This window comes from Curcuma longa, chromosome 10, assembly GCF_044706935.1.
Source record: "Curcuma longa cultivar G26 ecotype Majalengka, Jawa Barat chromosome 10, ITB_CL_G26_1.1, whole genome shotgun sequence".
Taxonomy (NCBI): Eukaryota; Viridiplantae; Streptophyta; class Magnoliopsida; order Zingiberales; family Zingiberaceae; genus Curcuma; species Curcuma longa.
Genome location: NC_133870.1, coordinates 5,656,701 through 5,671,756, shown reverse-complemented (window position 1 = coordinate 5,671,756; position 15,056 = coordinate 5,656,701). Strand labels below are relative to the sequence as shown.

Here is a 15,056-nt window from a genome sequence, read left to right as displayed (position 1 = left end):
TCGTATAAATATTTTAGGTCGATGGTGCGGTGTTTAACCCAGTTCAGATCACCTTCAGTTCCTATTCGGTCCCTCGCCCCATTGCAATCCCTTTCCCCGCTCGTCGGCGCCGCTCTAGGGCGATCCTGCTTGGCCCGTTATCCCTAGCACTCCGCCGGACGATTCTGCCGGCGCAGCCTGCCGCCCCTCGCCCGCTCACATCAGGATTGGCGTAAGAAAGACGCGCTTCGGCTGGTCGGAGTCCGTCGCTGCCGTGGATAGGAATTAGGGATTTTTATTTTTTGGGACTTCTGGGTCGGCCCTTTTCTGCTGTGGCTCTGCTGGGGAGAAGACGGAAGCGCATTAGGGTTTGAGCGCTCGCCGCCATGCCTCCCGGGCGTAAAAAGGGCTCGAACCGAGTTAAGGCGGTGGGTCAGCTCAAGCTGGGGGATCTTGTGCTCGCCAAGGTGAAAGGCTACCCTGCTTGGCCTGCCAAGGTTAGTTCGTTTTTTCATCCTGAAAAGTTGGAGTTGTTTTTTATCACATGTTTTTTTTTTTTACAAAATGTCTTGCTTCGAACCTGAGTTTTTTTTTTTTTTTTTTGGAGCAGAACAACTATGAGCTATTCTCCCAAGTTAGTGTTGGGATTTTGCTAATCTTTTTTATGATGACTTCTATGCTTCTCTCTTTCTTTGCTTTGGTTTATGGTTGCTTAATATCTTCATAATTTTGCCTTCAATGATGCCTAGATTTCACTATGCTCATCAAAACCTCAGTTTCTCTTTGAAAATTTGCTAGTTGAAATGTTGCTATTTATTTTATTCTTTTACCTATAAAGAGATGTTTAGTTATCTTTTGCTCATCAGATTCCTCGATTCATTTTTCTAGTTATCAGAACCTTTGCTTCCTTTTAAAGATCTACATGTTTTTAAAGTTCTTCGTTTTAAAAATCTAACTTTTGTATATCTCGCAAGAGGTTTACTGATCCATATGTTTAGGGAAACCTATACATCATCCTTTCTTCATGCGGTTTAACCTCAACTGAAATATATGCTACTTGTTTTCAGATAAGCAAGCCAGAAGACTTTGAACGACCACCAGATCCTCGGAAATACTTTGTTCAGTTTTTTGGGACTAATGAAATGTAAGTTTGCTAGATTTTTACTTGGGCTCTCAACTATGTGTTACTCTGTTTGATTTGTTCTACATTCTTCTTGATTGTCACATCTGGTTGTGATATTAATCGGGTATAGACTGTTGTTTATGGGAACTAAACGAACAAGAACTGCCGTTTCTGGTGTTAGAGAATCCAGTGTTGTTTTGTAATTTTTGATTGATGAGTGAAGATTTGGCTAATTGGAACACAGTCAGCCCTTTTGGATCTGCGATTGAATGAATCTATTGAGTAATTTGATTCATCTCTTTGAAAGAACATAAATTACCACACAATTATGGAAAAACACTCCACAATATGTTGCACAAACTATTTTGAACTATGGAGAAACTTATTTTTTGCCTTACACCAGCATTAAGCCTTTAGATTTCTGTAGTCAACATGTATTGTTCATTCGAGGCGAGTCCGGTTAAACAAATAAAAGAAGATGAATTGTTTTAGAATCAGCCAGATCTCTGTAGCTACATATTTTTCTTTTTATTTGAACTTGAAAAATAGCCAAACGTCCAATTGGACTATTATGAAAGTGAAAGAAAATAAAGTAACTATGATTCAGATTCTGACTAAGGTGCCATTCACATGATTGGAGTTCTCTCAAATATGGCTCGTAGACTATTAATTTTTCTTCATATTGTTGTATGCTAGGACATACTCCACTGATTTGATTTAATACAGGAATCTACATAGCCCATTTGAATTTTGGAAACAGAGTAGGAATGATTTGAAAAATGCCGGATTGCAGGGGCATAACTTGGTAAAGTTGAACTAATTTGTTTAAATGATAACCATTTACATTTGAGTCAAAATGGCTGGTGGAGAACAGGTCAACAGCCAGAAAGATATGCAACTGGTGAAGTCCCTTGTTGCCCCTTTCCCTATTTTATTTGAGTTGCAGTTTACGTGCCTGATGCCTTTGTTACATTCCAGAGGGTTTGGAGATCTTGGATTCTTTTCATTAGGCATGCATTTTTTCTTCTTAATTTATTTTGCTTAGTCTTATTGAAACTTGAGGTTGGTAACCTTTATGGCAGTCATATTAGGTATGTTTGTATGGTGATTTTTGTACTCTCTGAATCTATATGGCTGATGCAATCTGCCATTACCATCATTGTTCATCATTAAGTTATATTTTTTGCAGTGCCTTTGTAGTCCCAGCTGACATACAAGTATTTACTGATGAATCAAAGAGTAAGTTGGTAGCCCGTTGCCAGGGCAAAACAGTTAAACACTTTGCTAGTGCTGTTGAGGAAATTTGTGAGGCTTTTGAAGAATTGAACAAGAAGGAATCAGTGGAATCTGTTGCATCTCCTTCAAATAGTGATTTTGAAGATATCAAGCATCCAGTGGAACATAGTGGGGCATCTCATTTGAAGGATCTTGAGAAAAAGGTCGAGAATAATGCAAGTGGTGAGCCACTAGGCGTTAATGTTGATTCGAGGAGCCAAGAGGCAAGCATCTCTTTGGATCCATCTTCAACTAATTTAAATGGCAGTGAATCTCTCTTGAAAAGGAAAAAAAGCTCAACTAATGATGGTCAGATTGCAAAAAAAAAGAAACCTGTAGTTTCCAAGTCAGATTTATACGCTTCTTCACACAAGGAGAAATCGGTGATCACTAGTCCTGATGATAATAAGGACACAAATATGGAGATATTACCCGAGTTGGAAATTGGAGAGCCACTTCTGAAAGTTTCAGCTGCTAGGGGACTTCAGGATTGCAATGATTCCAAAACTGAAATCGAACATCATGGGAAAGATGCAAGCCATGCTCTTCAAGAAAATGATGGTATTGTTGCTATGAAAAAGAAAGTTTTAGTTTCAAAATCATCTTTTTTTGCTTCTGGCAAAAAGAATAAAACAATGAGTGCTAGTCCAGATGAAATGAAGAACACTGATATGCCAATGCTATCTAAAATGGAACCAAAAGGTTTGGATCTTGGCGAACTTGATAACTCTAGTGATCTGAAAGATGCTAGTAAAAGTCTGAAGGTTCAAGAAGTTCATGCTCAGGTTGTAATGAAGAGAAAAATTTTAATTTCCAAATCATCTTCCTCTGATTCTTCCAGCAAGGATAAATTAATGAGTATCAATCCTGATGATATAAATAATGAGGACATGATAATGTCACCTAAAATGGAATCTGAAGATCTGTCTCCAAAAGGCTCAGCAGGGGGATTTCAAGATCACAGTGATTCCAAGGGTGAAAATGATAATGAAGAGGGAGATGCAAGTAATGCTAAGGTCCAGGAAGTTGGTCATCAAACAACAAAAGTGCTTACTCAGCCGAAGCAAAATGCAGATGCTTCAGGAATAAAATCAAGTGTGGCTTTACAAAACCAGTTGAAGGGTTCTTATGGAAAGGGAAACAAGCTGTCTGGAGGAAAAAACACAAAGGTTACCTCATGTGACTCTAACAGAGAATCGTCTCGAAATAATGCATCAGGTAGTGATTCCAAAACTAGTAAGATGCCAACGAGCATGAAAAAATTGAAGGAAAATTCTCTTCAAAAAGGAAAAATGCATAATGATCCTAACTATACCAATGACCATTCAGCGCCTTCTAGTGAAGTTGAGAAGAATTTCAAGGGCAGAAGTAAAAAGCACAAGTTCGAGGGAAGCAATGATTCAGGCCCAGCTAAGAGAGCAAAATTGGTCAAAGAGGACAAGCGTAAGAAATCAATACAGGGTGACTTATCGCTAAGTGAGAAGACAAAGAAATCAAGGAACTCCATACTGATTGAAAATCAGTTTATATCACCTACAAATAATGATGCTCATCTTCCAACAGTTAAACATGCTGAGGACATGGATGCAGGTGCAAGTTCTGCTGCTCAAATTACTAAAAGTTCAGTTCAAACAGATTCTAAACTTGTGAAAAAGCAGGATAGGCCCTTGAGTACACATATCCGATACAAACGAAGAGCATGTAGATTTGATGATGATGATGAGGTGGAAGAGATTAAGACACCAATTCATAAAACATCCTCTGGGAACTTGGTTTTATCAGATTCAGGCACTTCCATTTCTGAGCAGAAACGTCACCCTGTGACAGAGAGTAACAAGGATTCTCCAACCAATAAAGATGCGATTGAGAAGGCTGGTTTAACCAGTGATCAGAAATCTTCAGATGGCATAACCTTGCCCATCAATATAACTGAAAAGAATGAGAGAAAAACTGAAAAATCTCAAAGCCCTCAGACTTATCAGAGTCCAACGAAGCAAGAATATCAGAAATTTTCTTTTGGTGATTCTAGAACTTCTATGCTTTCACCTAAGGCTTCTGCTTCCCTTGATGAGGCATCAAAATTGACAGATCAAACATCTGTTAAGCCCCATGTAAAAGCCTTTGATTCTTCAGGGAGAAAATCTCAAATCACACCTTCAAAACTCTCAAAAAGCAAATCTGAGAGCTTAAACTTATCTACTAATCAATCTGTGCCCGAGAAAAACAAGGCATTGAATAAATCCATCAATATGAAGGCACCTTCCAAATCTAATTCACAAAATACTGCACTTACTGAAAACAAACATGAAAAGAGATTTTCCTCGGAACGGAACTCTGCAAAGGACGCTTTAATAGAGAAAAGGTATTACTTAGTTTTTCAGGTATTAGTTCTTATCATGATTTAGTTATTTGCTGATCACTTTCATCAAATACAGATCAGGAATGGCTAAAGAAGAAAAACTGATAACTGTAAGCGAGTCTTCATTTTCTGATTCCAGTAAATCAATGAAACACCTTATTGCGGTTGCTCAGGCTAAAAGGAAAGAAGCTCAATCACGATATGTACACCCAGAAAATTCTATTTCTGTTATAGTATCGAGTCCAAATTTAATCCATGGAATGAGTCCAAGTCCTGCTGCATTGATTCCCTTCACATCAGCAAATTTGTCTAACAAGGATATGAAAGGAGCCTATGCTGCTATGCCTTCTGATTCTCCGTATGCAGTTCCTCATGAGTCTTCTTTAACAAATAAAGTCGATCATGAAGACTATGAGCACAGGATGAGTCCTGAATACAGGCCAGCTGGTGGTTCACTAAGTGGTGGCACAGAAGCTGCTGTTGCCCGTGATGCTTTAGAGGGTATGGTCGAAACCCTTTCAAGGACAAAAGATAGTATTGGGCGTGCAACTCGTCTTGCAATTGACTGTGCTAAATATGGTATCGCTGGTGAGGTAAAATTACCCACATAACTATGACATGCTTTCAAGTTCTTGCTGTTTTCATGATTTAGCAAAATTTTAAATTTTCTTTTAACTCTTATATTTATGGTTTGGGAAAATATGCTAGTGTGCAATAGTTCATGTGATATATCTTTTCTTCCCCCTCACAGGTTGTAGAACTACTTATCCAAAAGTTGGAGAGCGAACCTAGCTTTCACCGTAGAGTTGATCTTTTCTTCCTTGTTGACTCTATCACTCAGTGTTCTCATACACAGAAAGGTGTGCTTACATATAACTCATCTTTGTTGCTGTATAGGGAGATTTGGCAAATTCACAGTAATCATTTGTGCCATTCCTTCCATTATTTGAGGTTGTTGGCCAAATAAATACAGCTTTGTTTCATCTCGTATTGTGATCACAACTCGTTTCAAACAATTTTAGCATGTTCTTTGTTATGTTATATGACTTCTTTTCCTTCTGTATTCTGGAGTTGCACTCATCCAAAATTGATTTTGTCAGTGATGGTTTGATAACTTATAGGGATTGCGGGGTCATCATATATTCCTGCTGTTCAGGAAGCATTACCACGGTTACTAAATGCTGCTGCTCCAGCAGGGGCTAGTGCTCGTGAGAACCGCCGCCAGTGTCTTAAGGTGACTATCCTACCTTAGTGACTATCTGTCAATTTTTATCTTTTTCCGAGAATTATATTTTCTGTTCAGGTACTGAGATTATGGCTTGAGAGGAAAATTATGCCAGACTCTCTTCTTCGGCGCTGTATTGATGACGTTGAGATTCCCAATGATGACTTAAGTGCTGGGATTTTTCTAAAACGTCCTTCTCGAGCTGAGAGGTCTGTGGATGATCCTATTAGAGAAATGGAAGGCATGCAGGTTGATGAATATGGAAGGTATTTTGTCTATTGTACTTTATTATTCCATATATATTGGTTGGATAGGCACTTTATGCCATTATTCATATTGGTTTCATAGGCGCTGCATGCCTTTTTTTCTTCTGAGCAATAGCATGCCTTTTTTTCTTCTGAGCAATAGCATGCTTGTACGCTTCATTGTTATCCAATGATTTTGGTGTTTGCCATTCATTTAAATTGCTCCTTTTCAAATGTCAAATTAGAACTGAATTTCTAGAATGCAAGTACTAGCATATTGGATACTCAATTTCGTATATGTGATTTTTATAATTCAATTAATTTTATCTTGTTTTGGTAAAAAAAACTGAATTATGGTGATTGAGTTGTCATTTGTCAAAGTTCTTGCAGTTCAATATTTATGAGCAAGGTGATGCTACATTTGCAAAGCATACCTTGAACCACTTTGCTTTCTTGTCTTTCTTTATATACCTAAAAAGTAAGCAAGCACCACATTGATGTTTTTTTAATATCTGGTTTATATCTTCTCAATCTCTACACATATGTTCAGTATGCTCTTTTTAGCTCATTTACTCCCTTTATTACTGGATTGTTCTTTGTTGTTTGATAACATATGATGTAAATCCTTGTTTGCTTATGATAGTTAACATATAATGTATTATTCTTTGCTCTCTAAGCAATTCGACTCATGGCTGTTAAATTTATTTTGGAACCACTACTACTGAATAATGATTCCATTAAAAATACTAGTATTAGATGAACTCCTAAACCAACTCTAACTTCGACAAGATAGTGTTCTTAAATGCAAAATTCACTTTGTAAGTGGTATATATATAATGTTTTCAATCTAGTATTAGAACCTATATGCATGAAAGTCACAGTTCTCTAATGGTCATTCCAATGGTCCAAAGCTAGAGAATCTCTGGAGTCGTTTCTTAAGGTTTTTGCTGCAGTATAATATGAGAATACCCACTGATACCTGAGGGATTAGAAATTCATATTGAAGGCAATATTCATGGCTCTTCTGGAAAATAATGTCTTGATGTAATACTAGCCTAAAGTTATGGTTGAACCACAATACTATCAAACTTCAAAAATCCAAGACTAACTTGTTATCATTTTACAACAAACTTTCTTGTTAACTATTTTTAGTGGAGCAATCATTTGTTATTTGCTAAATTGTAATCCTCCTTTGATCTTTTTCTCCTCGAGATGTTATGTGCTTTTGAATTTCATCTACATTTTGTCCCTTGGAGATCGAGTGAGATGAATATATTATATGGTTGGTTAATCCTCTGTGCTGGTCCACTTGTATCATTGATAGTCCAAGGTAACTTCTAGTTATATGGTGTATCATTAATGCTGACTTTTCTGCCTATAGCCACACATGCTTTTAAATGGCAGAGTGATGGTATTTAGATTCAATGATTGTAATTTGTAATCTACTAACCCTATGATACATTTGTTAAGCATGTTATTGTCTTACAACCTAAAAATCTGTTTTTTTGCCTTTGAAGACCAACTGAGGCTGCCTGTTTTATATGGATAAATTCTCTTCAATCTATGTTTCAATTGGTGGTGCACAATCATGTTTATAATTAAGCTATCCTTTTTTTTATTTCTGTTCTTGACATTCATGTAACTGATCTTCAGTATATTTGGCTTTTTCTTGCAGCAATGCTACATTTCAGTTGCCAGGGTTATTGTCATGCCATGTTTTTGAAGATGAGGATGATACTCCTGTCAACATTTTCAGAGATTCTGGGATTAAAATGTCAATTGAAACTGCTAGTAAATTTGAAGATTTAGATTCTGGTGCAGTTACTCCTAATGACCGACACCATCACATACTAAAGGATGTCGATGGAGAACTTGAAATGGAAGATGCCATTTTGTCCAAAGAAGAGAAAGGCTTAACTAGAAACAATTTTCAAAACAATGAATTGCAACGTTGTGATTCTAACAAAACATTGGATCCAACATTTGCTAATTTGACTAAGCTGCCCCCTCTGCCTACTGTCCCTCCACTTCCTGTGGATTCTCCTCCACTGCCACCATCTCCTCCGCCTTTGCCTCCTTCACCCCCACCATCTCCTCCACCTCTACCTTCATCATCTCCACCTCCACCTCCACCTCCACCCCCGCCCCCACCACCTCCACCATCACATCTTCCACTGTCTGGACAATTGTGTGCATCTTCTGTCTCACTTCCACCTGCCCCTTCATCTTCACCACCATCCTTATTTTATCCACCAATGCAGGAAGAATTCAGAGCAGCAAATGTACAGCTCTCTTGTGAATTTGCCTACAATGTTTTGTTTTTACTACATGTTTGACTTTTGGAATCTCTGTGCAGTGCAACCAGGCGGTCCATCTTCCTAACAATAGTATGATGCAAGGGCAGGAAGCTGCTTTAGGCAATGAAGTGGTTTTGCAGCAGCGGCCAAACTTTATGGCAAATGGAATGAGCAACACACAATCAATGAATAGTTACAGTTCCTCTAGACCCTTTGAATATGGACGAAATGAATCGTACTTAGCTCCTCAGGCTTCTCATCATATTCACCATTTTCAACAAGGAAATACACCCTTTCACCAAATACCTTATCCTTCACTTCCTCCTTATGCTCCTACAGCTGGACAAACTGCTGGCCATTTTTCACATGCTACTCCAATGAGTCAACAACCGGTGCAGCAGCAGTACAATCCTTATCCGTTGCCATCTGTTTCTAATAGTCACATACAATATTTGGCTGATGAACAGAGGAGAGTGCACACTAGTGGTTTTAGTCCAGATAATCAGCATTCTGCTTGGGTATCTAATGCAAGGCCGTCATGTTCAGGGGCATCTATTGTACAGGATGGTATGCGGTTGTATGTTTTTCTTCATGAAGATCTTTATTTGTACTGTGCACTGTGAAATAAAATGGAATTGGAATTTTGGTATATGATTATTTTTTTTTATTTCCTCCTTTTGAACAGGATATCCAAGGTCTAACATAGAAATGCCACCTCCTAACTCCATGGGATTTCAGCATCCACTGCACAATTCTGTGCCTTCTGCAGGTTCAGTTTATGATTCTCTTAAGTTGGTGGAAGAATATCTTCTACATCTCAAGATATATATTCACTGCATTTTGATTGATTGATGTTTTTTTTGTCCTTCCAGGCCATAATTTTCCCCAGGTGTTGCCAGGCAGGCCAGATATTTCAGGTCTTAATTGTTGGAGACCGGGTTAGAGTCAGTTCTATCGACATGTTGGAATATGGTATTCTTTAGTTCTTATTATTTCTTAAGTTTGTAGAATGATTTAGATTTTGTTTTTTGTTTTACTAAATAATATTCTAATTTGGAATGTTTTTGCACTGAGTTCCAGATTTATTCTATGATGTCTGGGAGCTGGAGATTGAGAGCTTCTAATATCATAACGACGTATCAGTCTTCATCTTTCTTGTTGCAATTGATCTTAGAAACAAAGACACCATCAGAGAATCAGAGGCAGAGATACTCTGGTTTATTCTTTTGGCTGGACTATGTACATTCTAATTGTCTTAGCAACTGGATCCAATATACTGACTCCGTAAATGTAAGCTCACTCTGTATAGGAAATCTCAGTGAAAATGCAACTTCTGTTGTTATACTCATTTTACCTGGTGTTTCGCCTTCATTTTGTTGTACATGGTTGTGATAAATCTACCTTTTTAAATTCATTATCCATATTCCACTATTGAAGGTTGAAATCAAAGTCAGTTATCTTAGGACTTTCACATGAGCAGAGATCTGGTATCAAAGATGTGGTGTCATGAAGCTTGTGTCTTTTATTTAATTTGCTATAGATGTTGCAAGCACTTTTTTTCTCTGTCAAGCTTTTAAAAGGCACATGCAGGCTAAAATTAGTTGAATGAGGTTATTAAAGAACATGAAAATTAACATACCCATTGAGGTACAATTTAACAAATGTTTAGTAATTCATAATTAAATATATTGCTCACATAATAAACAGAAAAATTCAAATTCAATTTAACACTTGCCAGTAGGCAAAACTCATATTGCTTATGCAAATGTATGCTACACTTACCAAGAGGCTAAACACAATCCATATACATAATTGTTTGGCTCTTCACTTTGATCATGTAATATAGATCTTCTCAACTGCAATAGCTCTTAGCTTTATAAGTAAATTTGGTTTCAAGCTTGATTCAAATGTAACCTCTTCCTATTCTAATCATCATATATCCGTGTCACTCTTGTTTTGGATTAATTATGATTGTATTAATAATACACTAGATTACTCATCTTTGTCATGTTTACAGCTGTTACTAAATGGATATGTCAAACCAATAGATTTTGTCTCAATGCTCGAGAGCATTGAGAGCCAATTTTAAACATTAATCAGTGTGTGATTGAATATACATATGCAACCATTTGCCACACTATGAAGCATTCTCTGTGTGTACGTCTCTTCATACCATTACTTTGGTAATATCTGAAATCTATTATCATTCTGATTACAAGGGGAGAAATTGATGAATCATACTTTGAAGCTTGGGGAAAGAGAAAAACATTCTGGAGAATTAATTTGGTTTAATATCTGGATGATCAATCTATTTATTTAGTTAGAAAACTAATGGAAAAATATACAGAAACAAATATGAATTTGCAAAGAAAGAAATGTCTAGGTATTGATGTGACAAAATATATAACGACTAAACATAATCACAATTAACCTCCTTAGTGTATGTTTACTTGCTGACAATATTGTATTAGTTGATGATAATATTATTTTATATTTGAAGCTTGAATTGTGGGGTAACAGTTTAGAAAATAAAAGTTTTAATATGAGTAGAATAATAATTGAATAATTCAAGTGTTAGTTCAGTAATAAGAAAAAAATCTCAAAGAGGATGAAATTGGTAAAAGATAGATGGCTATGAAATTTTTGTAAGAACAAGGAGATATTGATGAATGCATGATGTTGTGGAGTCGAAAATGCTAAGATGGACGTTTGTAGTTACTAGTTAGGACAAAATAAAAGAAGAATATTCATGAGCAGTTATGCATAACTCTAATAGACAATTGATGGACTTGTTTAAAGGTGAACATTAATTTCTAAAGGTAAAAGAGCTAAATCTGTTAGAGAGTGGAAGGTGTAAGGCTTAATGGAAGTTAGAGAAAATATTAGTCAATGTAACAAAAATGATTTTAATTTATTTGAGTATTATTAGTGATATAGTCTTGGTTATATAGTTCAGTGGAGGGATAAGGTTTACGTAGTTGACCTCAAATGGTTGGGAACTTAGGAGAAACACAGCATGGTGAAAATGAGGAAATGTACTTAAACAAAGGTAAGTGCATTATAGAGAAAATTAGCTTATAGCCATGTAATTTTGTTGACTGTTCTATGATAAAATATTTGTGAGTTTCCTGTCTTATTGTATAAACAAACACAATTATGCTTAGCAATAGTTCCAAAGGGGGAAATCATCAGGCTCATAAAAGCTTGATTATTGAGATGATCTGCAAGTGTGAGTTTCTAAAAAAAAGGACGCTCTCTTACTTTTCTCAAATAGGAAATAAATTGCCAAGTAGGATTATTTCTATCAAATTTTAGCTGATTTTTAGTTAGTGTTGATAATGCCCCTATTGTATTCACTGAATTTCAGTGGACCTAACTAAATAAATGACTACTTTAGATTTATTTTTGCTGCAGTTTATTGAGGCGCTTCAACCTTTGCTGCCTTGGCCATTTTTGGTGATATTTATTCTGCTTCAAATTCCTATGTCTACCAAGTTTGGGCGTAGAGTATTTACTATTTCTGCATGTAAAAACAAATGCAGCATTACCTGTAAACAAGTTTGGGCCTTAAGAGCATGAGCGTTTTCGTTTTTCATTCGGGTAATTAGAAAATTCAACATGCAACCATTGTGGTGTTTCACTTGATCATGTGGTTCATCATCAAGTTGTGTTACTTTCAACTATGTTGTGTCAATTATATAAATCTTATCCTTATGCATTTCCATGCCAGACTATATCACTAGTATCAACGAATAGTTGAGATGCGTTAACTACTTTTGCTTAAGTTTATTGAGCTGCCGCAACATTGCTGCATCTTCCCCTTGTTGGCTACATTCATTATGCCATCAATACCTATGCAAGATCAAGTTTTGCCTAAAACATTTGATATTGAATTGAATATAAAAACAAACACAACGCCAATTGTGTACAAGCTTGGGCCTAAACAGTTGGCTTTTTGTATATGGAAACAGATACAATCCTTACTGTGTGCAAGTTTGGGCCTTAATGGCTGGAGAAAACAAAGAATATGTCTGTGGGCAATCATTCTGGTTTCGGGCATGATAAAGTGTTAGATTAGCCATGATCAAGTTGTGCTAGTCTTAACTATTTGGAGTTGATTATATAGATAGTTTGTATCCATTAAATTCTAAACAGCACTCATATAGTCATATCTTATAAATCATTTTTAATTCATTAACTATGTTTCTTTTGATCTCAGTCTGCGCTTACAGCTTCTATGAGATCCTAATAGTTTCAGCTTGTCTATCAAAGGATGGAAATGTTTTCAATTTACCTTTTGACAACTCATCATTGAATATGTTCATACATCATTTTGACTTCTTCCTTTCATTGTTTTATGTATTAGAGCTACACTTAATTGCTTTTTGGTAATGTTTTTTCTTCTTCTGGTTTTACAGTCTCATTTAAAAATTTCATTTTAGCCTAAGGGGCAAACAATAGTCACTTTCTGCTTCCTAAGAGTCTTTATAGGCCTGTTGAATAATTTGTTTAGTTAAATACATATGTAGGTTGTGTAAGGTCTTCCAATTTTTTATAGAAATATCGTTTGATCCTACATTTTTTTCCTAACTAATCTTCCTTTAATCTCTTGATCTGTAATTGCTAAATTAGCTTTTCTGCACAATGCTCATGAATTATCTTGAAATATAATTTTCCATCTTTCTATTGTTCTGAAAGTTTCTGGATAAGCAACATGAAAGTTTCTGCACGATGCGCTGAAAGTTTCTGCTTATGGCTGCATAAGGATTATGCTGAATATGAATAAGCTTTAGCTTGTTAAATTTCAAATCTCATCCAATTAATAACAATTTAATTAGATTGATTTCATCATAATAATATTGTGTTGCTTAGATTAATGTTTAATTTTCTTTTATATGGAGTGTTAGTCTTTTATATTTTGTGTGATGTATTGCTTAGAAATATATGCATATATGAAATAATGTATTGTTATTGATGATTACTTTGACAATTATGTATTTTTCAGTATGCTTAACTTTTAAGGATGTTTCTATGTCTTTTGCTAACATAATATCATCTCATAAACCCTTTATATCAACATTCCAATTTGATATATTCTAAAAATTTTCTTGATAAATTTTTTTACTCAGTTACTACTTTCTAATGAACTATTGCATAACATTTACAACAATACTTTTGCCATATTTAGTTATTTTCATCGTACCGAATGATAGATCTTTTCGACGCTGCTCTGGTCACTTATAGCATCATTTTTTTGATCAAGTTTTGGAGTTTTGCTTTATGAATCTTAAGTTTATACAACTTACTTGAACCTCACCTCTGAGCTTTTATAATAGTTGGATATGATCTTTCATTATTTTGTTTGTCGAGGCTTTTGTGGATGTTCATCTAATTTGGCGAGTAGTATTTTCAGTTCGTCAGCAAGATCGACTGATATTTTAAAATGTCACAGGTTTTTGCTGCAAAAGCTGGTGGCTTGTGGATATGTATTATATTCGGGATATATATCGGTAACAATTGAGAAAGTTCTTGCCAACAGATTTTGTACCAGCTAAACCACTTCAGATTCTGAGGTAAAAATTATGAACATTGGTATGTAGAAATTTGTACAGTTAAAATACTGGGCTTTTTGTCGCACCAGTACCGACTGTCGGTACCCTGATAAACTTAAATTGTAACTTTTCGTCAACCTTCCCTTTCAAAGGGTCGAATGAACCAGGATTAAGCAGCAGAAACGCTGTGATTACGAATCCTGAGGATCTTTTTGTTCCAAAATTTACTTTGCGTCTGCAATCCGACCCATATGGATATCTCATAATTGCATTTTGCTTTGTTTTGCATCAAATATCTCCTTTAATATCAAACAATTCCATCAAATTGAGTATGCCTGTATGTACTCCCAGGAATCAACAAATCCAAGTTTTGAAATTGCTCAGGATAACACCAAATGAAATAATTTGTCTGATGTCGAGGTAAAGATGTGCTTTAGCTTATATGTAAATAGGTATTGTTTCGCTTTCGGATTTTACACAATATAGGATGTGAGATCTCTTGTGTAAGTTACAAACTGTTTGAATCAGGTAAAAGAAAACTAAACAGAAGAGTCAGATCAATAACCTGACTGAAACTTCATTAAGTCAGATGAGTTGTTTGTGGAGATTGTTTTACTGATAAGGATTTTATTTTAGATTTCGATAGACAACCTTGACGACAATTATGTGCTTTTATTTTACTTAGTAGTTGCATTTCCCACAAACTTGCTAAAATTTAAGATGTTGCTTCATAACGCTTGTGTTACTCTTCGCCACAAGACTCGCTTCATAACACTTATAATAGCTTACTCTATCGCTTACTGAATGCATCCTCGGTACTCGATGGACCTTTACTTCTGAATTCTCAATAGAATGGTGCAGTTTGGTTTGATTCGGTTCGATAAATACCTCCTCTTTAATACCTGTCTTATATCTGCTCGTAGCAATGGGTGGATCGGGCACAGGGAAACTACATGTCTTCCTGATTGACTTGCAAAACCTCAAAGCTCCATGTAATTCAT

At 35.9% G+C, this 15,056-nt stretch overlaps 1 protein-coding gene across 3 annotated transcripts; it reads left to right on the top strand.

The window, feature by feature from the left end:
* The first annotated feature begins 117 nt into the window (after positions 1-117).
* On the top strand, positions 118-14,499 carry LOC141835918 (ENHANCER OF AG-4 protein 2-like). Of its 3 annotated transcripts, XR_012602433.1 has the most exons (14): positions 118-476; positions 1,047-1,123; positions 2,292-4,739; positions 4,813-5,329; positions 5,488-5,596; positions 5,858-5,970; positions 6,040-6,227; positions 7,882-8,488; positions 8,563-9,070; positions 9,189-9,272; positions 9,376-9,475; positions 9,584-9,793; positions 13,956-14,076; positions 14,407-14,499. XR_012602433.1 is itself a non-coding variant. In XM_074723320.1 (12 exons), exons 1-11 carry the CDS (start codon positions 366-368, stop codon positions 9,444-9,446), a joined length of 4,833 nt encoding a protein of 1,610 aa, XP_074579421.1. In that variant the 5' UTR covers positions 118-365; the 3' UTR covers positions 9,447-9,475; positions 9,584-9,851. The 3 variants fall into 3 exon arrangements, 1 of the variants encoding a protein (XP_074579421.1); XR_012602432.1 differs by lacking the exon at positions 14,407-14,499 and having other exon boundaries at positions 13,956-14,378; XM_074723320.1 differs by lacking the exons at positions 13,956-14,076; positions 14,407-14,499 and having other exon boundaries at positions 9,584-9,851.
* The last annotated feature ends 557 nt before the right edge of the window (positions 14,500-15,056 follow it).

What these genes read in the sequence shown, in the direction of transcription:
- LOC141835918 (XM_074723320.1), top strand. Translation starts at nt 366, where the DNA reads ATGCCTCCCGGGCGTAAAAAGGGCTCGAACCGAGTTAAGGCGGTGGGT. An exon ending in ACCGCCGCCAGTGTCTTAAG is followed by an intron (nt 5,971 to 6,039) that starts GTGACTATCCTA and finishes TTTTCTGTTCAG; the next exon opens with GTACTGAGATTATGGCTTGA. An exon ending in CAATTCTGTGCCTTCTGCAG is followed by an intron (nt 9,273 to 9,375) that starts GTTCAGTTTATG and finishes TTGTCCTTCCAG; the next exon opens with GCCATAATTTTCCCCAGGTG.